Below are 25,475 nucleotides of genomic sequence, written 5' to 3' on the forward strand. Positions count from 1 at the left end.
AGTCCTAAACCCCAGTACCTCAGAATGCAACCATATTTGGATATAGAATCTGTACAGAGATCATCAAGCCCAGATGAGATCAGTAGAATGGGCTCTAATCTGAATGGTGTGCTGATAGGAAGGGGAAATTTGAACACAGAGACAGATACAGAGGGAAGGTGATGTGAAGAAACTCAAGGGAAATGCCACATGAAGACAGAGGCAGAGACTGGAATTATGCTTGCAGATGCCGAGAACTATCTGGGGCTGATCAGCTGCAGGATGCACGGAAAGCTCTTTCCCGTGCAGGTGTCAGAGGGAGAGGGGCCACCAACACCTTGACCTTGGGCTTCTGGCCTCCAGAACCATGAGACAACTTCTATTCAGTTTGTGGAAACTGGGAAACTAACACAAGCACCTACTATGTGCCGTACCAGCAAAAGAGACACAAATCCTTCCCCACAGGGAGAGTATATTCCAGTACAGAGAGCAGCAAACTATGCGAGCCATTCATTTATAGGCTGGTGTTCACACCACCATCACCAACTCAAGCATTACCATAGAGACCACATGGCCCATATAAAGCCCAGGATAGTGACTCTCTGATCCTTTACAGAGGAAGTGTGCAGACTCCTGTTCAAGTGGATAAGAACAGACAATAATCAATACCTAAGAAATGACTGGGGCTTCCCCAGTGGCTCAGTGGTAAAGAATTTGCCTGCAATGCAGGAGACATGTGTTCGATCCCTGGATCAGGAAGATCCCCTGGAGGAGGGCACAGCAACCCACTCCAGGATTCTTGCTTGGAGAATCCCATAGACAGAGGAGCCTGGCAGGCTATAGTCCATAGGGTCACAAAGAGCTGGACATGACTGAAGTGACTGAGCATGCACGCAAGAAATGACTGGGTTTGTCAGAAGGTGGTAGATGAGCAAGGTGAACACCACAGAGAGTGTGGGGACTGGGCTGTGATTTCAACAGAGTGGTCACTATAAGACAGCCTCACTTGAGCTAAGACCAGGAGGAGGGAAGGGAAGGAGCCATACATACATCTGAGAGAAGCACATTCTGGGCACTGGAGACAATCAGTGCAAAGGCCCCGGGGTGGGAAAGCACCAGCATGAGCAAGGAGGGGCAGTGGAGAACGCCATCAGAGAAGCAGGAATTGCGGGACCAGATCTCACAGTTGCTGTAGGACCTGGGCTTTGATGCTGATGGACACAAGGAGTCCCCAGGGGCAGAGGAGCAGGCACCACACGTGACAGGGTTTAAAGGCTCTTCCTGGCTGCAGTGTGAAGGGCAGAGGAGAAAGGAGGGGAGACAGTAGCAGGGCTTCTGCAATAACCCAGGCAGCAGGTGATGGTGGTCTGAACTACAGTGGGCAAAGGAAGGTGGCTTCTGGAATTACTTTGAACAGAAAGTCAACAGCAGAAAGCACTGTTAAATGAAGCCAAGTTGTCAAGAGACTTGGAAGCAGCCAACACCTGTCTTCCTTGGGAACTGAGCAATGCGGGAGGCCAGGGCAGAGGGCAGGGAGCCTGGCTGAGAAAGCCTCTCAAGGCCCAATGCTCTCTGCCCAGTGGATTTTTTTTTTACTATTTACTTATTTGGCTGCATCGGGTCCTAGTTGTGGGGCATGCGGGATATTCGTGTGGTGGGTGGGCTTCTCTCTAGCTGAGGCACATGGGCTTAGCAGCTGTGGCACTCGGGCTTAGTTGCCCCGCAGCATATGGGATCTTAGTTCTCTGACCAGGGATCGAACCCGCATCCTCTGCACTGGAAAGCGGATTCTTAACCACTGGCCCATCCAGGGCAGTCCCTGTTTAGTGCGTTCTGATCCCAGAAAGGGAGTGGCCTGGGCCTGCTCAAGGCCTCCGCAGGGATGCCCTAAGTATGGTGGCAGAGATGGTGGATTCACGGGCAGCCAAGGCCCAGAGGTCCCAGACCCCAAGCAGCATTTGGCAGCTGATGATAAATGTGAATGCAGACACACCACATGGGCAGCCAATTGTGGAAGGAGGAAGAGATGAGATCAGTTCACCTGGGAAGGAGGATCTTGGAGGGAGGAACTTAGTGCTCCTGTTCTATGTAAGGCTGGTGGGTTTTGGTGGGAAGCATGATATCGTTCCAAAGTCTCCTTTTCAAGTCACTTCATTTAGAAAATCTAGAGATTGTTTCATAGAGAAGGCAATGGCACCCCACTCCAGCACTCTTGCCTGGAAAATCCCATGGACGGAGGAGACTGGTGGGCCGCGGTTCATGGGGTCGCTAAGAGTCGGACATGACTGAGCGACTTCACTTTCACTTTTCACTTTCATGCATTGGAGAAGGAAATGGCAACCCACTCCAGTGTTCTTGCCTGGAGAATCCCAGGGACAGGGGAGCCTCGTGGGCTGCCGTCTATGGGGTCACACAGAGTCGGACACGACTGAAGTGACTTAGCAGCAGCAGAGATTGTTTCTGACAGCCCAGGGAGGACTGGTGAGCAGTGTGTCCCTCAACTGTGTGTGTGTTGGGGGGAGGGGGTGAATGGGACTGTGCAAGGAGGGAGCAGACTCTGCCTGGCTTTTTAGTGTGGTTCAGGTACAGTTAGGTGCAGGGTGCTCGCTACATTGCTCAGATGACCCCATGGACTGTAGCCCCCAGGCTCCTCAGTCCATGGGGTTTTCCAAGCAAGAATACTGCAGTTTGTTGCCATTTCCTTCTCCACGTAGGCACAGCGCCCTCATCCTCAAACACCCCATCTGCAGAGACCAGAAACTACACCTGAACTCATTGCACATCACAGACCCTTCATGGCCAAGTCAGGAAACTTGGCAAAAGCAGTGGCTCCATCTTGGAATTTTGAGGCCAGTAAACATGGCGTCTGTGACTGACATGGACGCGTCCCGGCCTCAGGCTGGGTGGGAACAAATGACTGCTTCCTCCCTTGAGACTTGTTTCTCTGGATTACATTCAGACCTACGTGCCCTTTCTTATGACGAAACACTACCTAAGGCACCCAGGGCTGCTTAAGAGAGCTATGGTTAGAGAATCAGTGTTGGCTAGAAGGTTACTTGCAAGCTGGAGTCACATAAGGAAACACTGGATCCAGATACAAGGATCTGAGGGTAGAAGGAGCGCGTTATGTCCATTCATGGAAAAAACAACACACTCCTGCCACTTCTGGCTCTGACTGTCCACTGACAGGAACCATAAACCCAGGAGACTATGAACTGAGGCAGAAGATGGTTCAGGGAGGTGCTCTGTTCTTTCTGTGCATTTTTCTCCATAGATATTCCCCCCAGCATGGGAATTCTACAAGTTTTAATGCTGAAAACACACAGTTAATCACAAAGGTAAGCTTCTTTGTGAAGCGTTGACATCACCCAGGGACTCTAACTTCCAGCTGACCCAAAAGCCAGCATGTCACAGAGACAAGGAGAACTTCAGCCACAGAAAGATTTATAATCCATCCAGTGATTTTATTTGTGAAGAAGCCCTGTTACATGTCTTACTGCCCCTCCAGACCATGGCCTGTGCCCTCCATGTTCCTCACTTAATAAAACAACAGACTCGTGTGGAGTGGCGCTGGGAAGGCAGAGAAGACCGGAAGGATGTTGATAACCATGATAATGAACAGAGCAAAGCATTTGAGATTATGGGTTATTTACTGGATATGAATATGTAATCGAGTAATTGGATATACTTCCACATTAGACACAGTTGCTTAAATCAAAATTGAAATGGAGTCATAAAAATCTCATAATATTAATGTTGTTAACTAAAGTCTATAATGAGAGGTTCTCAGGTTGTGCTGCTGCCTAGGGGTCTCCCCATGAATTATCATCATGACGGAAGGCCCCCGCCCACAGTCACTGGGCAGCTCAGTACATCAACAAACAACACCTCGTTAATCTCAGCCAGGCATCCTGCCTCCAACACCCTCCCACACAGCAGCCAAGGGCCTCACCGTCTACCTTTTCTCCAAGCTGCAAACCTCTGCAGCCTCCCTGATTACTTCCTTAATAAGTGAGTGTTGAACAAATAAAATTTTCCACTCATTGAACACTGCTGCTTTTAGCGTGTAATAAGGGAAAGAAAGATGGAGCTGAGATGTGGGGTGTGTGTGTGTGTGTGTGTGTGCTTAATCACTTCAGTTGTGTCCAATTCTGTCCAATACTATGGACTGTAGCCCACCAGGCTCTTTTGTCCATGGGATTCTTCAGGCAAGAATACTGGAGTGGGTCACCATGCCCTCCTCCAGAGTATCTTCCCAACCCAGGGATCAAGCCTGTGTCTCTTCTGTCTCCTGCACTGGCAGGTGGTTGCTTTACCACCAGCACCACCAGGGAAGCCCGAGCGGTGGTGTAGTGGGGCTCTCTCAACCTCGGCCACAGATGTTTGGGGCTGAGAAGTCTTCCCGGTGGAGGAGGTGCTATCTCATACACTGTACGATGTTGAAGAGCTTCCCTGGACTCCACCCACTAGATGCCAGCAGCCACCACCACTCCCACCATCCCATCTGTGAAGATGTCCCCAGATATTGCTAAATGTCCCCTAGAAGGTTCAGTTGCTCCCCATTGAGACCACTGGTATAGACAAGGACAGATGACCTCCTAAAGGGGAATTAAGATAAAATGAACCCAACTCAGGGCCCATTAGAGGGATCCAAGGAAAAGCACACTCTGCTCCTGGCTAACTCCAGGGTACGAGCTGAACAGGTGATGGCACAGCTGAACGAGTAGCTGGGCCACATCTACGACCTGTAACCCACTCAGGCACATTCAGTTTGGGCTGCAGGATGGGTCTACCATGATGCAATTTTGGCTTGCCCCTCCCCGCCCCCAAAGTACAGCCCTACACATCACTGATCATAAATTCTCTTGCTTTGCTTTCCCATCAGCTCACAGAGCATTAGTATTCTCCCTCTACTGCTCCAAGTTCCCTTCTGTGCCAGTTGGATAGGATGGGCATGAAGCTCCGCTGCCAGCAGGGCTTGGGGGCACCAGCTGCATGAAGTCCAGCATCTCCCCAAAGCCAAGAACTGCGATTCTTCATCCTTTCATGATGCACCAACCACAGATCAGTAGTAACAAAAGAGCATTTAAGACAGGCCAACCTCTCTTCCTAGGTTTTCAGGACAAGATCACTACACAAAGGTTCTTACTATCTTCCAAGATGAAGCCAAAATATCAACTCTGAAATCCTTCATCACTTCTCAGGTCCAATGTGGAGGAATAAAAGTGGAAACCAGGGATTCAGAGCTTACAAATGTGCCAAAAGCATGTCCACCTCAAAATCAGTGGCTTGGGAGACACAACACATCCTTCTTTAGAAATGATGCACTAAGCAACTTCAATATTGATTCACAGTTGTGCAACACACTTTCATTTACAAAGTACACTCAGATCCATTATTTCATTTAGTCGATGAAATGGCTCTGGGAAATGTTGAGGGATTATTGTTCCCATGTTCAAAAGAAGAAACTACAGTTTACAAGGGATAAATGAGAAGCAGTTCATGAAATGCCATCCAGCCCGTAACAGTCCTCATGCGGAAATGCTCTAATCATATGCGCCACCATGATTCTGGAGGAAAATATTCCTAGTTCCAAGGATGCGATGGGTCCGCCCTTGCTCTGTTGGCTCAGCAATTCTCTTCCTGCCCCTGCCCCATTGTGTGGGATCATTATCCATAACTTCATCCAAGTCACTGATAAAAGCAGAGAACAAGGCAAGGCTCAGGGTGTAGCCCGATGGGCCTCTACTGACCACCCCCATCAGCAGGGCCTCAAACCTCCTTGATGTCTCCACCTGTCTAGACCATGCATCAGCCTCCTTTTCTCCCAGACCCTTCACCCCCAGGTTGAAGCTGCTGCTGGAAGCTCATGACACCCAGCGTGTGATTTTCAGGAGGGTAGAAAGTGGAGCTGAAGCCAGAGAAGGAGCAGAAGGCCCCTGGAGAAGATGGGGCAAAGTCATCTCCAACCAGGAGCTCCCCTCACCTCTGGCCTCAACTGCTGCCTCACTACCACTGGGACAAACACCTGGGAAGAGGTGAGAAGAGGGTGGTCAGAAAAGGGGGCAGAAGGGAGTGAGCCCGGGGGACGGCAGGAAGACAGGAAAGGAAGAGGAAGGGCCGGCCACAGACAGATCGTGGAAGGCCATTCATCCAGGGAAGCCGGATTAGGATTAGGCACATTTCATGCACTGTGTTTGCTGAAAGCTGACACAGTGGAACTCTCCATGGTGCTTCTCAGACTTCATCAGAATAAATGGACTGCTTTGCTAACAATGCACACTTCTGGCGGTCACTCCGAACCCACCCTCAAGAGTCCAATTCCTAGGTTGGAGTGGCCTGATCAAGGTGATCTGAGTATTGGATTCTGGGAAACACAGCCGTAAGCCCTGCGCTCCTGGAGGGCACGCCTTCTATGGACACTGCCTCTGTCTCTGCTCCCTTTCTTGCCATGGCAGATGCTGCTGTGGTTTAGGCAAGCTGAGAGCTGCAGCTGATCTGCAGAGGGGCATGGCACGGTTTTGCTTTATTCCAAGAACAAGCCCCTCAGTTGTCCTGTGTTATTCTGACTTGGCACAGACACCCCAGGGCTGAAACATATAGGTGAGCCTCACCCAGACCTGCAGTGGCTGCTGGCATCCATCCCTGGGCTGGAAACCTCTTCTGGAACAGCATCAATGGTGAGAAACATGCCTTTACAGGGTGAATGCAATAGGAACCAACTACCACTTGGCACCAAGTCTGAGAACAGAGGCAAGGGATCCAGCAGGGAAGTCACATCTGAGTCTGTGACTGAGGTCCTGCCTTCCTGGTAAGACTCGAGCTGCCTAGTTGAGCATGAAGGAATGGGAGGAGCTCTGATTCTGTTCCCAGCAAGGCCGGAGCTCACCTGAACAGGTGCATCTTCTTTAAAACTGTGTCTGCTCTGTCATTTCAGCAAACTCTAGTTTCTCACAGCAGGCACTTACTTCTCCCCCCAGTAGGTGCAAGTATCCCCCCATCCCTGCACGAGAGCAGCAGATGGCGTGTGGACCGGGCGGGCCCGGGGCAGGGACTCACCTTGCCAGTGATGCTTGTAGTCACACATGCGGGACAGGGCGATCATCATGGCACAGTACAGGGGCAGGATGGCAGCACAGAGCCGCCAGCTCTTCCCCCGCCCGCTCTCGGTGAAGCAGTGCAGCTTGCCAGCCAAGTAGAACGTTGTGAAGCCAAGGCCTGAAAAGGCAACTGCCAAAGACAAACAGCAGGTGTTACCCTAGCAGGTGGGACGTGGCAGGGACACAGGGCACCCGAGCATCCTGGCTACCATCTTGCAACACCCCCAGGGTCAGGACCATGTTGGCGCCAGACACCATCTTGGCAATCTGTGCTCTTGCTAGAACCACGCTGGTATGAAGCTTTCAACAATGAGAACAGCCTTTCAGGCTTGCATGCGATCACAATCTACTCAATCTCATTCATTCAACAATGATTTGAGGGGTAGCTACTGTGTGCTAGACAGGCATTGTTCAAGGTGGGGGAAATTAAAACTTGATTCAGAGGCTGTCTCTGCTCTCAAGGGGCTCATGGACTGGTTGAGGGTCATGGTTGTGCAAACAGAGTTTTAATACTGTGTTTGGAGTTCTATATGAATAAAAGTGCCTGCAGAACAAATGACTGATGACCGCTTAGCTTTGAAAAATGAGGGAAAGAAAGGGAGTTTTAGCTTGGTAAGTTTTAGCTCAGGAAGATGGGACCAGCAAATGCTATGGAAAAGTGGGTTTGACAGAGAAGCCAGTGGTGACACATTTCTTGTCTTCTCTCAGAAATTATGGTTATTAGTTTTTAGAACTGCAAACGCAACTCATAGCTTCATTGGATCAATTGTCTAAAGTGTGGAGTCAGGTGGAGTAGGTAAGCCCTGAGCTTTTCATCTAGTCAGGTTTAATACACAGTTGAAGTCAGTGAGATTTAAGGTGAGTCTTCTGTGGACTTAAAACAACAGTGCTCAAACCCGGGCTACACTCGGAAATCCCCTTTAAAACCTGCTGCTGCTGCTGCTGCTAAGTCGCTTCAGTCGTGTCCGACTCTGTGCGACCCCATAGACGGCAGCCCACCAGGCTTCCCCGTCCCTGGGATTCTCCAGGCAAGAACATGGAGTGGGTTGCCATTTCCTTCTCCAATGCATGAAAGTGAAAAGTGAAAGTGAAGTCGCTCAGTCGTGTCCGACTCCCAGCGACCCCATGGACTGCAGCCTACCAGGCTCCTCCGTCCATGGGATTTTCCAGGCAAGAGTACTGCAGTGGGTCGCCAGTGCCTTCTCCACTTTAAAACCTGGGAAGTTTTCAAAAATACTGGTAGTCAGACCTCATTATCAAACCTTCTATTTGCACTAGTCTGGAGTGAACCCTGATGGTGCACACATGCATTTGTGTGTGTGTGTGTGTGTGTGTGTGTGTGTGTACTCCTCAGGTGATTGTAATGGCAGCCAGGAGTGAGTTTAGATGCTTCTTTTGAGGGAAGGGGCTACAGCTCCCACCTCCTCTGGACACTAGTCTACTCAAAACTCTCCTCTTGATCAGAAAATACTCCTGAGGGGCAGGGCTCCTAGGCAACCAGCCTACACAGTGATTTGATAGAGTTGGTAGAATGGGGCTAAAGCTAGGGCATCAAGGACTTTAACAGACTGTCTGAAGCCTGGGCAGCAGCCTCGGCACCAGTGAGTTAGTCGCAAATACAGAACCTCAGAACCGCCCCAGACGTACTAAGTTAGAATCCCCTTTCACAAGATCCACAAGTGAGCTGTGTGCACCCTGAAGTCTGAGAAGGCCTGGCCTATAGAACATTCATCCTCTTGATACAATGTGTCTGAGAGTCCATCTTCAGGAAATAATAAAAAACCATGGGGATATCTAGAAGATACTCTGCTTAAAATTATTATGTAATTATGGGGAAAAAAATAAAGAGAAAGAACTAGACTATTCCCACTCAATGAATTATGATGCAGCCATGGAAAATATTCTGACTATGCGAAGGAGATCACACCAGTCCATCCTAAAGGAAATCAGTTCTGAATGTTCATTGGAAGGACCGATGCTAAAGCTAAAGCTCCAATACTTTGGCCACCTGATGTGAAGAGTCGATTCACCGGAAAAGACACTGACAGCGAGAAAGATTGAGTGCAGAAGGAGAAGGGGACGACAGAGGATGAGATGGTTGGATAGCATCATCGACTCAATGGACATGAATTTGAGCAAATTCTGGAAGATGGTGAAGGATAGGGAAGCCTGGTGGTTTGCAGTCCATGGGGTCACAAAGAGTCAGAAATGAGTGAGCAACTGAACAACAGCAAATGTATCACTACAGACAATACTTAGGATACAATGTTAAGTGAAAAAAGCAGGACTCTAAGTTGTAAGTTCATTATAATCATGGTTATAGTATATAAATATGAATAACCTGCAGTTTTAATGAATTATCTCTGATAATAATGTGTCTTCTTAAATAGGGTTCCCCAAGTATGAACAAAAGCTTATGCCAAAGCAGAACTTTTTCAACAATCAAATTAAACAAGGTAACAGGATTGCTTGGTTTTGTTTTTTTATTAGTAAAACAATATTAAGCCAGGTTTATCTCAGGAATAAAAATGAAGCACTTAAATATTTTTGAATAATGATTTGTACTCAAACAGTAAAGCAGTGCCAGCATACATTGAATATTCTGTTTAAAGTAAAACTCTGTGCAAAACTGCATTGCCCAGGCCAGTTCTACATTGTTTGCTATGATGAAGGGTATTATTAATAGATGGTTTATAGTGTGTTCCAAAGCGGTCCCATTTGGCCACCTTCCTAGCAAGTGCAACAGGCTCTCAACTCCCCATCCTCATCCATTTTGCTCTGTTTCTTCTCTTCATTCACACTCTGCCCTGAGGCATCAGAGTGGGCAGCAGAGGCTGGGGACTTGGCTCTGGTGGGTACTGGCCTCATTCTGAGCTCTTAAGGGAGGAGTAATAGACTTTGTTCAAATCGGACAGCCTAGCAGTATACCCACCTAATTACTGCTGCTCCATTTATATAAGGATCTTGAGCATCCATGGATATCTGTGTCCGCAGGGGCCCTGGAACGAATTCCCTGAAGGATACTGAGGGACGACTGTACATTGAATGTGATGAGCATCCAAGATCTGCCCTGAGGCTTTGCAGGGTTATGGATGGAAGTTTTCAAGATTTGAATCTGAAGAAAGGCAGTCCTGGGTGTTGCCAAGTTGTCAATATTAAAAACAAGGTCAGTAAGTATAGGGTGGATATTGAGCAGGAATTTGTATGTGTCCCTATAAACAATGGTTTGGAGACTGTAAGATAGATGAGTCCAGACTCAACAGCCTCTGGAAAGATTCACAAGATGGACAAGAGAAGGGACTGCTAAAAACCCACCAAGGTCAAGTCCTAGGGCATGTGGTCCAAGGCCAGACCCTTGACCTCCACCAGGTCACCTCCCTGACCCCAGAAACTCAAATTTGGATTCCAAATTTGAGCTCCAACAGTGGGGGCCGTGGCTCAAAGAAGAGCAGGCAAAGCACGTCCTCTCTCTCACAGTGGGGCCCATGCTGCAGGTCCTCCGAAATGGAGAGTTATCTGCTTCTTGGAAAGGAAGTGAAGTGAAAGTTGCTCAGTCGTGTCCGACTCTGCGACCCCATGGACTATATAGTCCATGGAATTCTCTAGGCCAGAATACTGGAGTAGGTAGCCTTTCCCTCCTCCAGGGGATCTTCCCAACCCAGGTGTCCTGCATTGCAGGCAGATTCTTTATCAGCTGAGCCACAAGGGAAACCCTCTTGGAAAAAAAAGAGGGGTTCAAAGGAATTTTAAAGGCTGAGTTCAACAGCCTAGATCCTGCAGGCATCCCGCAGCAGCTGATCTCCTTCGACACATCCTATTGGTCCTCCGGGCAGCGTGTCTAAAGCAGCACGGTGTGTCCTTACTTGTCTAGCTGACACAACAGACTCTGATTCCATGTTAAACTTTATGCTTGTCTCTTTCTCATTGATATTCCTACAGTTATTGAACTGGCATGTGCTCCTTTGACAAAGGGCTTCTGATGCACCTCCTTCTGGCCCAGCCATGGGCAGCTCAGGTACTTTGCCCAAACGCCTGTTTTCCCAAATACCAACTGAATGAGAATTAGGCTCTATCAAACTATACTGAACACATAGGATTCCACAGGTTTCTGCCCCCTCCTCCTTTGAGGCTGGCAGTTTGGGACCAAAATGCTCCCGTGAGCGTTTCAGCTCTGAGATCCTGGGACTTACCAAGGCTTTGATTCAAGTTCAACTGGGAGAAAAAGAAAGCAGAAAGGTTTTTAAAGAAATGCTTTCCAACTTGAGCCAAACAACACCTTCTTCTCTTCTCAAAGAAACGGGCATGTGAGACACTGAAGAGCCTCAGAAGCTGGTATGCGAGTGAGGAGCAGGGAGATGGCATTTGTTCCAAGGGTCTGCCTTCCCCCTGAAACGTGGTCCGCTTCCAGCATGATTAGGAGATAAAACCGAGCATTCAAAGATGCAGCAGAGCACCGGGCATTTTGGAAGATGGAGATGATAAAGTATGATAAATGCCTTCATATTTTGTTAACATTATTAGCAACAGAAATACGATTACAATAATGGTATGAGAGAAAGCTGAGAGCCGACCCCTCCTGGGGGCTCAGAACGTGTTTATTTGCTCTCCAGAGTTTAGAACACACACACACACACACACACACACACAAGCACTCACATGGATCAAGGGAAGAGCATATGCCCCTTGTTTTCAAAGTCTGTAGCAGGTTTTCTTGGCAGGAAGCAGCTGATTGTAAATATTTCTCTGTTGAACTGGCTGTGAGAAGTAAAAATACTCTTGAAGCCTCTAAACTAGGAAGCAGATGAAGGAGGGTGGCTTCCCCACCTGTTTCTGGCACTTTTGGGGCTCACTTGGCTGTCACCAATGAGAGTAGATAAGCAAAACTTCACAATACGAGTTGCTGGTCCAGGTGGTGATGCTAGGCATGTGGCCTGAACAGGGCTATCTGCCTGCCTGGTGATTCTGAAAGGGAGTTACTGACTCATCTCTGACTACACAGATGAACTGTCATAGGTTTACAACATTCCCTTTGCAAGAAAGGTCTATTTACTGAGTCAGCTTAGGTGGCAACCCACTCCAGTATCCTTGTCTGGAGAATCCCATGGACAGAGGAGCTTGGCGGACTACAGTCCAGGGGGCGGCAAAGAGTCGGACTGAGCTACTAACACATACACACTTAGGTGAAATAAAGTCATTTTGCCTTTTCTCCCCAGCTTACTTTAAACCAAGTGAAAGAGGTTTGGACCCCAACGACTGCAAGAAATGAGAAAACTGGCTCCAAAGAAAAGGCTTTAAAAACAAATGAGATAAGAATCAGGGGGACAGGCTCAGCTTTTGGGGTTGTATTTTTTACTCTAATTACAATGAATTTCCCCAAACTGATTATAGCTGACACCACAAATGGAATTGTGTTCTAATGAGGTAATTTGTACAAATTTTTCACATGATGCTCAAAGAGTAAGTATTTTCTTCTCCAAGAGGGAGAAAGGCGATACTGGGTAGTGGAATAAAATTTTTTTCAATTAATTTATTTATGTTTGGCTGAATTATGTCTTCATTCTGCACGCGGGTTTTCTCTAGTTGCGGTGAGCGGGGGCTACTCTCTGGTTGCGACGCTCTGGCTTCTCACTGAGGCGGCTTCTCTTGTTGGGGAGCACAGGCTCTAGAATGTGGGGGCTTCATAGTTGTGGCTCACAGGCTTAGTTACTCTGTAGCATGTGGGATTTTCCTGGACCAGGGATTGAACCCATGTCCCCTGCATCGGCAAGTGGATTCTTAACCACTGGACCACCAGGGAAGTCTCTGAATAAATTTTAATGTTGAAGGGTGTTTTGAGGAGTTTGCCAGTACATCTCCACAAGACCATCCAAAACCAAGGATGAGAACATGCATGCCTGGTCAGCCCCTGCAGACTCCTAACAAGCAGTGGGGTGCTGTTGGGAGCATGGGGTACAGGTTCCCATTCTGGCTCTGCCATTAACTGAATGCATGATCTTAGGCAAGTCTCTTTCCCACTCTGGGCCTCAGTTTGCTCTGTAAAATAAGAGGCTGATCCACAAGGGGCTACCACATCGTGCCCAGGGGAGCCAGGTAGATAGGGAGCATGAGTTAAGTAGTTGGATGTTGAGTCAACATTTTTGCAACAGAAAGCCCTCTTGGTCTATCTTCTATTACTCCTCTATTGCTAGACACTCAGATCCAAGAGATACTTTCGGAAAAAAATTCAATGGTTCATTTGTGGTGATAAATGGCAACTAATACCTGGCCTCGCCATTGGGAGACATTTGAGAGTGGTGAGGACTGGGGAAAACGGAAACATTCGCCTATTTAAAGATGCAGCGCCTTCCCTCTGCTCAAGCTGGTGTCTGCCACATGGGCTCAGTGTTCCCAGAAGTTTTGATATTCTAACAGAAGAGGGAAACCCTGATATTTATGAGAAGTGTCTCCATTTAAATGTGAACAATTCATCGAAAATGAATACAGTACAGACCACATGAAACTCATCTGTGTACTAACAGGGTTAGGTCAGTGGGCTGCCAACTTGAGAACACTGAAATTCTGTTTCCAATGCTAGTGGTCCACTGTCTAAATGATCCCCTAAGTCTGTGCTAAATGTGATAGACATCAATTTATCCCTTCTCTCTACACTGGAGCAAAGAAGCACTTGAAAAGCTTTAGAGTTGGTGTTGCTTAAACCAATAGCAACAACAAATTAAGTGACACAGGAGATTCAGGGATTGAATACTCAATTCAATAGGAGGGAGTACTGTGTGCTGTTGAGAAAAGCAGACCTTTCAGGACTCAGCTCTGCTACCTTCTCCCGTGTGAGCTCATCTCGGGGCGCCTCAGTTTCCTCATCTGTACAATGGGGTTAGTAGCACTCAACTCACAAAGCCATCTTGAGGATGAGCTCACAGAGAGTTGTAACAGGCTTAGCTCGGTGCTGAGTGACTGCTCTCCTAACTCTGCCAGCTCTGCAGCTGCTGTTGAGTTCTGCCTGGTTCTAGAAAGTTTCATCCTCAAAGAAAAGCCTTCCTAAGCTCTACTCTTGCAATCTGCAGCTCCTCAGTTATATAACTGCATGCTTGCTTACAGAGATTTCTGGAGCTGGGTTCCTAGCCTCTTAGCATTTTTTAGCCCCTGCAGCTCTCAGCAGATGTAAAATGATCTCAGCTGGTAAAATGAACAAACTTACAGACCCAGTGAGAAGAGTCAGCAGAGATACTGTTCCCCACTCCACTCGGGAGATGACTGAAGCTCTCCGATGAGAGGTCAGACAGCCAGGAGGCCATTCTAATGGCACATGACCCGTCAGGTAGCTTGTCTCCTATGATACTGAGTTTCACCGTGTTGACACCTACTTTTACATCCCTTTGGCCCCAAATTTCTTAAAATAGTTTCTCATTCATAGTTTCTTAATTCATAGTTCATTCTAGCTAAGATGCTTGCTCTGTTTTCTTTATATGACAAGCTATATTTATTAACATTCTAAGTTAATAAGAGATTTCACTTTCAAAAAAAGGATGAGAGAAGATTGCTACAAATCTTAGACTGTGGATCCACAGGGCATCTATTGCCTAAAGCATTCAAGTGAACAGGAAAGACAGTTATTTATTCCTAATGAAATGACTGACAGAAGATCATTAGCCTCTGATGTAGCTATCGAACCAGAATCATAATTTCAAGGGGAGATTTTGATAAAAATTATAGAACAGACTCAGTACCACAGTGACTTTTTTTTCAATCTCTCCTTTCTAATCCAGCAGTAAAGAGATTGTTTCACTATGATGTAGGAGACGTGTAATTTTCTAAATATCACACCAATGATACCTCTTAATTCAATTACAAAGAAGTTGTAATAAAATTTCTTTCATTACAATTGACATAATTCAAGGGTGTTGAGAGGCGGGGTTAAAAGTATTCATCCATGCAGTAAAGTTGCCTGTGATTCCAGGAACAGTCAGAATGCCCAACGACCTCTGGTAGAATTACTTACTCCAGTACCATCAGTCATAAGAGTTAATAAGAATTGCTCTGCTGGTGAGGAGCTGAAAGCCATCTGCTGAGACAAAGGAGACTGGATGGGTCCTAAGCACCTTGGGGAAGGCAGGCGGAGTTTGAGGCTGTTGAAGCCAAAGTCATTCGACCACCTGATCCACAGGAATGGCAAGAACCATTTTAACCCACTGGAGGGGACCAGGTAACCAAGAAGACCCAGTGGCTGAAACACCAGAGATGTCAAAAGAATTGAGAGCCTACAGCACGGCAAGGGCGGCGTGGGGACTGAGCACAGGTGAGAATGCTCTTGTGCACAGCTGGATGGGTCCAGGCAGGCACACTGACCCCCTGCCACCAGCCTCCCACCTGTGTGACCTAGCGTGAGGTGCTTAGCTTCCAGAGCTCAGGCTTGTCGCCTCTAACATGGATGAGCCAACAGTTGTCCACACAGCCACCGAAAGCACCGATGATAGAGTGTCCAGGGCACACTGGACAAAGTGTGCAGCAGTCCTCAAGCCCTAAGTTAAAATCTGATCTCTTTCCTCTCCATCTGCTTCTTCTACTTAGGCTCTTCCTCAAAATCATGCTGCATCCCTGCAGTGAACCTGAGAACGTGGAAGAGGAAATAAAGCAAATGCACATGGAAAGCTAAAAGGATGTGAGTTCCGGGTTGGCTCCATGACCACGCCACCAAGATGGCGTCTGTGTCTGTTGCCATTCTATGCCCCACATCAAAAACTGGTGCTCGAGATGAGTGAATGAACAAATTAGTGACAGGAAGGATAATGTGAAAACTGGACCAGATGGTGTATACTCTTGGGGGCTCCAAGGAAACAGTGATGAGCCTCCCTTTTCTGCCCAACACACTTCTCCTCCTCCCTGCAAGGCTTGGTTTACATGACACTGCCTCAGAGGTCTTCCCCAGCTCCCCAGCAGGTGTAATGGGCTCTGACTGCTTTCTGTACCTGCCTTCATAACACTTAACACCACTCCTCTCATGTATGCAACTGTCCAGCATCTCTCTCCCTTCTGCTAGATTCTCAGCCTGCACTCACTGGAGGCCCCACCAACACACATACTGAATGAATGGCTGAAGACCTGATAACCAGAGGTTTCACAAAAGAAGACAGGGATGTACCCAGGGGAGGAGAAGGGCTAGAGTCAGGCTTGAACCGCACCGGGTCAGGATAACGTGTGAGCGGAAGGTGAGCTGGGCCTCCACTGAATTCTTCCTTATCACACCCCGCCCTCCAGACATTCACAGGGAGTGTGTGTGTCTCTTTTAAATACTCACACACATGCATACACACACTTTCCTGCCCTCCTCCTACAAGAATGACCCCAGAGTTCTCCTGGAGCCTTCATAGAAGGGGTTCCTCTGTTTTTCAGAGATTGGTAGCCACCTCCAAGATATCTGGGCTAGTTTCTGAGAAACAATGTAAAAAATTCTACAAAAGGAAGCCATGAAATTCTAGGAGTCTGAAGGATGGGTGGGTGGAGTAGCAATTTCAGTGAATGAGAAAAGAAGGAAAGCAGAAACTGTCTACTCGAGCAGGTACCAGGAGTGTTCTATCAGAAGGAGGACAAGACCATCAGGCACAGAGAGCCCCTCTCTGTCAGACTCTGCACTAGACGCTTCCGTAACTTGTCTTCGCTGCATCCCCAGAAAAACACAGTGACATAGCTATTGGGCCATTACATGGATGAGAAATGGAGGCTCAGGTCAAATTACCTACTGAAGGTTAATGCAGTCCTTAAGAAACTGTGAATTAAGTAACTAGCCATGTAATAAAATAAATAAATTAATTTGCAAAAAATAAATAAAATAAAATAAGAAAAAAAAGGAACTGTGAATTATTTCTAAACAGAGCAAAAAATCACATGTTTTCTTGGCACGGTTGTACTTACAGCACTTCTAGCTGCCTATTTGTTCTACACTCCCTGTAGGCATGTGACGATCAGGGTCACTGTTCAAGCCTTAGAACCCAGCACACTGCCTGGGAGGAGAAGTCAGCGACACATGGTGACTGAATGAATATATAAATGGCAGAGACAGTTTAGTCCTTCCACAAACATAACTTCACTCGAACAAGTACTCTGGAAAGAGGCCAAGCTCCTTAGAGAAAGAAAGACATACATGGCCATGAAAGGTGGTGTGCTCCACCCACTGTTTGAGGCAGTGTGATTCTGCAGCTACCTGAGCCAGAAGATGATTTCCACCTCATGATGGAAAGGATCGCACCGCCTTGTTTGAGAATGAGCCATGGGGAAACAGAACTGGAAAGCTCGTAATTAGTCTGAAAGCAAATGTCAGAGGCAGGAAGTGCAAACAGAGAAAAGCAAACTGTAAACTCCTTGCATAACCTCAGTTTGCATCCTCAAAGACGATTTTGCTCTGGGGAAAAAAAAAAATCAACTCAGACACAATGCACAAAAAGCACAGAGGAAACACGAGGGGTGGGGATGAAACTGACTCTGGGAGAAGAAGGCGGAGGTCCTTCTGTCAAGCCCCAGAGGTACCAATACTGGGGAGGGAAGAAGCTCAGCAGAGGAGGATTAAGGATTTCTAAGTGACAGAAGTCACTTTGTCTCTCCCCCATCCACCCCCTACAGCTTGATGAAAAATTCTTATTAGGAATCATAAATGTTACTCCTCGCCCCAGAGAGAGCTAAGTAAGAGCAGGCACCAAGATGGAATGTGGTTTTGCATATCACACTCTCCTAATCTACTGAAGGTCTAAATCCCCAGGACGACTTTTGTTTTTTTCAGTCTTGATTATACACCACAATGACCTGAAACATGAATATGAGAATAAACCTTCAAAAGGGAGAGATTACCTTTGTCCATAACACTATTAGAGGAGGCGATAAAAGCTCTGGCAGGACTCAGATAAAGATAACATTTTAATGGAAAATCATTTTATTTTACCTCCGACAGATGGCCTTAGCAGAACATAAATTTGTTGGCGAGATTTGAATAGTAATATACACATTTGAAAAACAACTAAAAAGAAACAACTAAAGGTAGCCATTAACTGGCCCAAGGTACTCATCTGATTGGATTTCTCAGGAGGCGCTAGTGGTAAAGAACACACCTGCCAATGTAGGCCACATAAGAGACCTGGGTTCAGTCCCTGGGTTGGGAAGATCCCCTGGAGGAGGGCATGGCAACCCACTCCAGTATTCTTGCCTGAGAAATCTCCATGGACAGAGGAGCCTCGTGGGCTACTGTTCATAAGGTTGTAAAGACTCGAACACAACTGAAGCGACACAGCACACACGTGCTCATCTGATTAGCCTCTTCCCAGGGTGTATGGTCTTCAGGAGAAACCCTGGAAGTCTCACTGACTGATACTGATACTGATACTGTCTTCTCAAGATGTGGCCTCAACAGCATCTGCCTTTTTTGAAACGTTGTACCACTTGCGGTGTGATTTGTCAGGGAGAACACCCTTCGAATGTGCCCCTGGAAGCCTTGACTGGGGCTTTCAGCCCTACCAGGAAAGGAATGTGTGAAATAATAGAAATATAGCTCATGACACAGAGGAAGACTGGGTTGTAGCCGCAGGCTATAAATGGGCGGCCATTAAGAGGATCTACTACCTCCGAGGTATTCAGCTCAAATGCGGACCTCCAGGGCAGCTGGTGATTAGTGCTGGCCACACAATCCAACCAAACCTTCCCAGTACTGTGTAACTAGAAAAGGGGAAGGAGAATGGACTTCATCTTTCTGTCCTAAGCTAGGCTAGACCAGTGTTTGGTAACTGAAGAAAACCACAGCATCTGTCACTTTTAGGACCAAAGGCCCAGGTGACTGGGTTAGCTGATGAGGCAGCTTCCCAGGCTTCTCCAACATCCCTGTCTCTCTGACAACAAACTCCCATCAATGAAGGCCAGCTCGGTTCATCTCTCACACCTCTAAGCAAACTGATCATAAACAGGACAAGAGCTTCATTTATTTGATGTACACAAAGACTATCTCTCTCTGTTACTTCAAAAAAGATGTCTGATGTTCATGTGAGAATTGTGGATTTTTTTTAAAGTTAGGATGGCCGTTTAAATTTTGGAAAGCAAATATGTGGCAATTCATCTCCTGTGGTCTTGGCAGCAAAGGACTTTATGCAGAAGCCAGCTTTGGACTCACAAACTTCCTTAAGGCAGAGTCCATGTGGTGACTTGCCCCACACAACAAGGTGAAATCCACCTTGGCTTCTTTTAAATCACTTCACCGAGGACTGCACAAAACAGAACAAAAATAGAAGCTTCTGGGTGTTCGAAGATCTGGTTCTAGCACAGCATGGGGTCGCCCTCAGTGGTCTCATCTGTTCACCAAATGGGGAACATCACCCAGCTCTCAAAAGACATGATATTGGTGAAAATACTTAGGAAACGGAAATTCAACATACAGATGGAAGGTGTTAGTAAAGCTGAGGAAACAGGTGACTAGAAATACTGAAGCTGGTTTCAAGCCTGGACCCGACTACTTCTAAGCCCAAGTTTAATCCTCTTTCTCAATACAGAAATAGCTGTAATCCTCAAACCCAGGACTTTATTTCCAGCTATGTGGCAGACTCTATATCCTGATGGAAATAATTACATGTTAGATGAAATATAAATCAAACAAAAAGCTTTTAAACCTATCACTGAGTTGACACCAAGAGAAGAATTAAGGAAATTAATCCTTAATTAAAGAATTAGTGGAAACAAGGTTTCCCCAAATGACAGGAAAAAGAGGGTCTTAGATGCAAGGAAATGGCATAGCCAGATGGAGCCCTGAGTGTTTACGGAAACCTGCAGACCCTGGGCTTTGAAGGGTTGATGTCTCCCTGGGGCACAGGAGCGGAGAGACAGAGTCTCAGGCCTACCCAAGGTGAAGAATGTAACACAATACCCCTGAATAAACATTAAATCCTAAAGCTTCAGAGCAAGTAGGAAAGGAAGCCTGATTTTCAGAAGAAAAGGTAAGGAAACTTGCCTGTCTCTATTTTTCTACTGAGTACAGAGATTCCATTAATATGACTTGTGTATATTTTTGCTGTCCCATTCATGCTTCTCATACGGTCCCCAGAAAACCTAAGGGGAGAATTAATTTTGGATGGCCCTGGAATAAGTAGTGGTCTCTGAAGGAATTCATTTAACTCAGACATCAAAATATTCCCCAAAATAAAGTTCTAGGGGAAGTTAAAAGCCCAGTGCAAGAAAACTCAAAACACAAAATATTTCAGGGCATATATACGAAAAGCAGATTCACAACAACTTTAGATATTGTAAGGCACAGACTATAAAATAATTTATTGCAATATGTTTAAGGAAATTATAGGGCAGTATGAAAATGAGGACAAAGAAGAAGCATTAAAAATAATGAAGCAGATTATTTTAAAGCCCAAATAAAATTTCTATAAATAAAAAATGAGTCTGGAACTTAAACTAGGGTTAAATAATAACTAGACAGATTAAACGGTAGGTGAGACAAAGCTGAATAGAGAATTAGTACATTGGAAGATAGATTCAGAATTTTTCTAGAGTCCAGTAGAAGAAGGAGGAGGAGAAGAAAGGAGAGAAAGAGTAAGAGAGAGAGATGAAAAATATGAAGAGAGATTATGGTAAAAAATTCTAATAAATGTCGAACTAGAATTCCAAATTAGAGGAAAAGATAATTGAGAAAAAGGGGAAGAAGCAATATTCAAAGAGCTAATGACAGAGGATATCTCAGGATGTAGAAGGATACAAACCTGAGAATTAGAAAGCCCAGTAAATCTCATACAAGATACGGAAAGGGAATCCCACACCAAGACACACAGTAATAAAACTTTATGACACACAAAAAACCAAGATGCTAAAAGCATCTCGAAAGGAAGCACAGAAGGGGCAGCAATGACACAACTGACTTCAAACATGCCCAAAAAATCAAAGCTAGAAAACAGCAAAATAATATCTTTAAAATTCAAAGAGACAATAACTGCCAAATTAGAATTCCATATTTAGTAAAGCTACCTTTCAAGAATGGGGTCAAACAAAGAAAAATTAGAAAAATAAAAAACAGAGCATTTTCCACAAAAGATGTATCAATGAAGGAAATTTAAAGGATATATTTTTGGCAGAAAGTAGAAACACTGAGATGGAAAAGAGAATGGTATGTACATGGCTAAACTATGCACAGGTTAGTGGTTTTGTTGGTGGGAGAGAAGAATTGGGCTAGAATTAAAACACCAAAGAAAACCCACCAGATGTGTTAGAATGCGTTTATCAGACCTAAGACATTCAAAGTCTTTATGTTGCTCAGAAGAAGAAAAAAAAAAAATTAATTAATTAATTTGAGATTTCATTAACTACATGTGTTAACCAAGAGTTTTAGTAGAATTTGCAAACAAAAAGAGTAAAGTAATGGAATATGAAGATGAAAATGGTACAAGAAGTAAGGAGTACACAGTACATAATGATGTCAATAAGTCCTAATATATGACTCTTAATAACTATAATTGAAATTAGCTCCCTAGGTAAATGTTTAAAAAAATACATAGATAAAACATAGAACATAATCAGTACAGGACAGAAAAAGATATAAGAAGCAGAATTTAATCAATAGAAAGTTTGTCTCAATAATAAAGTCAAATTGTAAAAAACAACACTAGAAATAAAGATGGACATGGATTTAATTATAAAGGTAGAAGAAGCAGTAGAAGGTATAATAAGAAGCAGGACAATTCTAAACTATATTTACACATCACTTCAAAATATATATCTCAAAAATGGGGGAAAAAACGAACACCATAGAACTACAAGATCTACTGTAAGAGTGGAATTTTTAATGTACATTTTAAAAATTAAGCATAAATTAATACTTTGATTAATTGTATGAACTAAGCATTAATTAAGTAATCATAAACAGAATTTAGAGAGTATATGTTAAGATTTGAACAGCACAATTAAGCTTAGTCCAATGGACATATATACAGCTTTATTTCTAGCTGTTTAAAAATTTACATTCTTTTTAACCATATGAAACATTTATGAAAACTAAACATATGCTAAGCCACAAAACTAGGCTCAATATCAAGAGTGATAATTTTTGTAAATCACATTATCTGACCACAATGTAATTAAACTATAAACCATTTAAAAAAATAAAACAAGAAAAAATCATGCTTAAGATTTTTTTTTTTTAAAGCTCTTCTAAGCAACTTATAAGTCACAGGAGACACATTTAAATTAGAAATTTTTCAAAAGTAAATTTAATGAAAACAATATGGGGACTTCCCTGGTGGTCCAGTGGTTAAGAATCTGCCTTGCAATGCACGGGACATGGGTTCAATTCCTGGTTGGGGAACAAAGATCCCCCCTGCCATGGAGCAAATAAGCCAAGTGCCTGCAACTACGGAATCCTGCAAACCACAGCTAGAGAGCACCGCTACAGAAGACCCCGCAGGCCGCGTTAAGACCCAAGGCAAACAAATTAATAAGAAGAACAGCTGTAAAAAGCAACATGTATTAAAATTTATAGAATGTAGCTAAAGAAACATTTATAGGAAAATGTATAGCCCAAATTGCTTAAGTTTAGAAAGGAAGAAAGGCTAGCATTATCAAGCAATGCATTTAAGTTAACTTAGTAAGTCCAAAAAAGAACAGAATATACTTAAAGTTGACAGAGGGAAATAATAAAGATAACAGCAGAAATAATGAAAAATAAAACAAGCACGTGGTAAAGAGGTTCATAGCAAAAGTTGGCTCATTGAGGAGACTAATAGACTAACTCTGTCAAGACTAGCAAGAAAAAAACTTAGGGGAGAGAGAGAGAGAGGAGGTACATATATACAATACAGAAATGAACAATGCAGATAAAACCTCCAGACAAATGATATTTTAAAATACTATGTCAATATCTTTGAAAGTTCATGTGAAAGAACTAAGTTCTAAAAACAAATTGAAGTTACCAAAAATTTCTCAAGAGAAAATTTTAAAACACAAAGAGTTTTATAACTTTAAGTAAATTGATTCAGTATTTTAAATCTAGGACCAAATACTTTATGGGCATATCTGCCAGGCATCACCAAAGGAAATAAATCATCTTACATGACTCTTTACAGAGAATTAAAAATAAGGGAGCACTCATCTTAATGAAGCTTGTTAAGTGTGCTGGTCAAATCTTATATATTTTCCCATTTTTATTTGATTTGTTAGTCACTGAAATTAATATTTAAAATTTCCAATCATTTTGGGGAATTTTGTAAGTCTTGTACTTCCTTTTTGAACCTCTATCTGGCTTGATATCAGACTGATTATCTGATAACACTGATTATCAGACAAGTGTGGCACAAGAAATGAGAGTTATTGACCAACATCACTCAAATATATATATACATATATATACATAAACATCATAAACGGAATGTTATCAACCAAAGCTAGTAGTAAATTAAAAGGAGAATACGTCTTCATCAAAGTGTTAATTATAGAAATTAATACTGGTTTAATATTTTAAAGTTACTCACCACATTAACACATTAAAGGGAAAGTAAACAACTTGTCAGATGCACCAAACTTAAAATTCGTCCTTAGCAAACTAGAAATAAAAGGACCTTCATAAAGAATGTCTACCCAAAAAAGTCTTACTTAATGGTAAAATGTTGAAAGCATTCCTTTTGTATTAGTAATAAGATATGGATGCTTGCTATCCTCAATTCCAGCACCTTTACAGGGAGGTCCTAGCTAGTAAAGTGATATGAAAACTAGGTAAAAAGTTAAGAACTGGAAAGGAAAAAATAAAACTGTCATTTGTAGGTAATATGATTCTCTTTGTAGAAAATCTCAAATCATCTATGAATAAGAAATGAGAACTACTAAGAGAGTTCAGCAAAATATCTGCACTAAAAATCAATATACCAAACTCAACCGTATTTTTTGGACACTAAGAAAAAGTCAGATAGAAAATGTAACAAAGTATTAAAAATATAAACAATAATATAAAGTACCTATGAATTACTGTAATAAATAATAGGTAAGACCTTTAAGGAAGAAGTATAAAATGACTAAAAGATATTATCACCTCAATTGACAAATATACCATACACTTAGATAGGAAGATGTCATTTCTCCCCAAATGAAACCTGAGATTCAATAAGACAGCAATCAAAATCTCAATAAGGATTTTCATGAAACTTGACCAGATGATTCTAAAATACCTGTACAAGAGCAAAGGGCTGAGAATAACCAAAATACTACTGAAAAAGAACAAAGACAAGGAGGGCAAACAATCCTCTAGTTCCAATTACAGAAGAATTGAATTCCCTTACACCTTTGAAATTAGGTGTGGTCACGTGACTAGCTCTGTCAACGAAACATGGGTAGAACCTACACGTGTCACTTCCGGGAGGAGGCATTAACAGCTGACTCTCCACACTCTCTTCTTCCCTCTGGAAGCACATGTTGAGATGGTAACAGAGCTTCCGTCGGTCTGGGTCCCGAGTGACTACAATTCTACGTGTAACATAAGTAAGAAACAACCATTTTTGGTTTTAAGGCACTGAGATTTATATTCAAAGGTAGCCCACCCATGCTGACTAGCAGGGAGATGTGCCCTATTAAATCTCAAGTCTTTATAAAGCTGTAACAATGGAAACACTGCCGCGTTGGTACAAAAATAAGTGAACTGACACCTGGATCAGAATAGAGAGCCCATTAAAAGACCCATCCTTGAGTGGACACAAGATATGCCAGAGGTTGTGCTATAGATCAATAAATAGTGTTGGGAAAGATAAGTCTACAGGGACAATAAAACTGGACCAGTACTGGACATTATTCATCATCAACAGCTCCAGATGGATTACAGACCTAAAAGAGAGCAATGAAATGGAAGAGCAATTAGCAGACGACGCAGTCTTGGGAGTGGGAGGTAAGTCTAAAAAGCCACAAAAAGCACTAACCATAAAGGAAAAAATGGATGAAGCTGACTACACTTAATAATGAACATTTGTTGCTTCCAAATATGCAATAAATTCCAGATTGGATATTGGTTTGACCACATCTATAAAGGATATTGGTAGTAGATGGAGGAAATCTGAAGATCGTTTGCATATGCCATGCGATGAAAATTCACTGAAATGCAAAGATGGAAACTGTTGACTGAACTTGCATTTTGATCACATACACACACACACATACACACAAATGCAACTCAGTAGAATACGCACTGAGATGTTCAGGCTGATGACTTCTAGGCAGTAGAAATACAAAGTGCTTTAAAAATATTGTTTGCATCTCTGTATAGCCTAACTTGCTACAGTATGCATGTACTGCTTCTATGATAATAAAACAATATTAAAATAAATGAATGAATAAGTAAATGAAACAATGAATACACAAACTGTGGGAGGCTAAAACCAACACATAAAGATAATGAAA

At 44.0% G+C, this 25,475-nt stretch overlaps 1 protein-coding gene across 1 annotated transcript in view; it reads right to left on the reverse strand.

Annotated features, from left to right (window-relative positions):
- The window catches only part of PPAPDC1A (phosphatidic acid phosphatase type 2 domain containing 1A), a 150,673-nt gene that overhangs the window by 6,178 nt on the left and 119,020 nt on the right, over positions 1-25,475 (reverse strand). The window contains exon 9 of the mRNA XM_010859581.1: positions 7,039-7,209. Coding sequence (XP_010857883.1) covers positions 7,039-7,209 — 171 coding nt within the window. The remainder of the gene's footprint in view (positions 1-7,038; positions 7,210-25,475) is intronic.

The sequence above is a fragment of the Bison bison genome, unplaced genomic scaffold (assembly GCF_000754665.1).
Source record: "Bison bison bison isolate TAMUID 2011002044 unplaced genomic scaffold, Bison_UMD1.0 scf7180017864456, whole genome shotgun sequence".
Classification (NCBI taxonomy): Eukaryota; Metazoa; Chordata; class Mammalia; order Artiodactyla; family Bovidae; genus Bison; species Bison bison.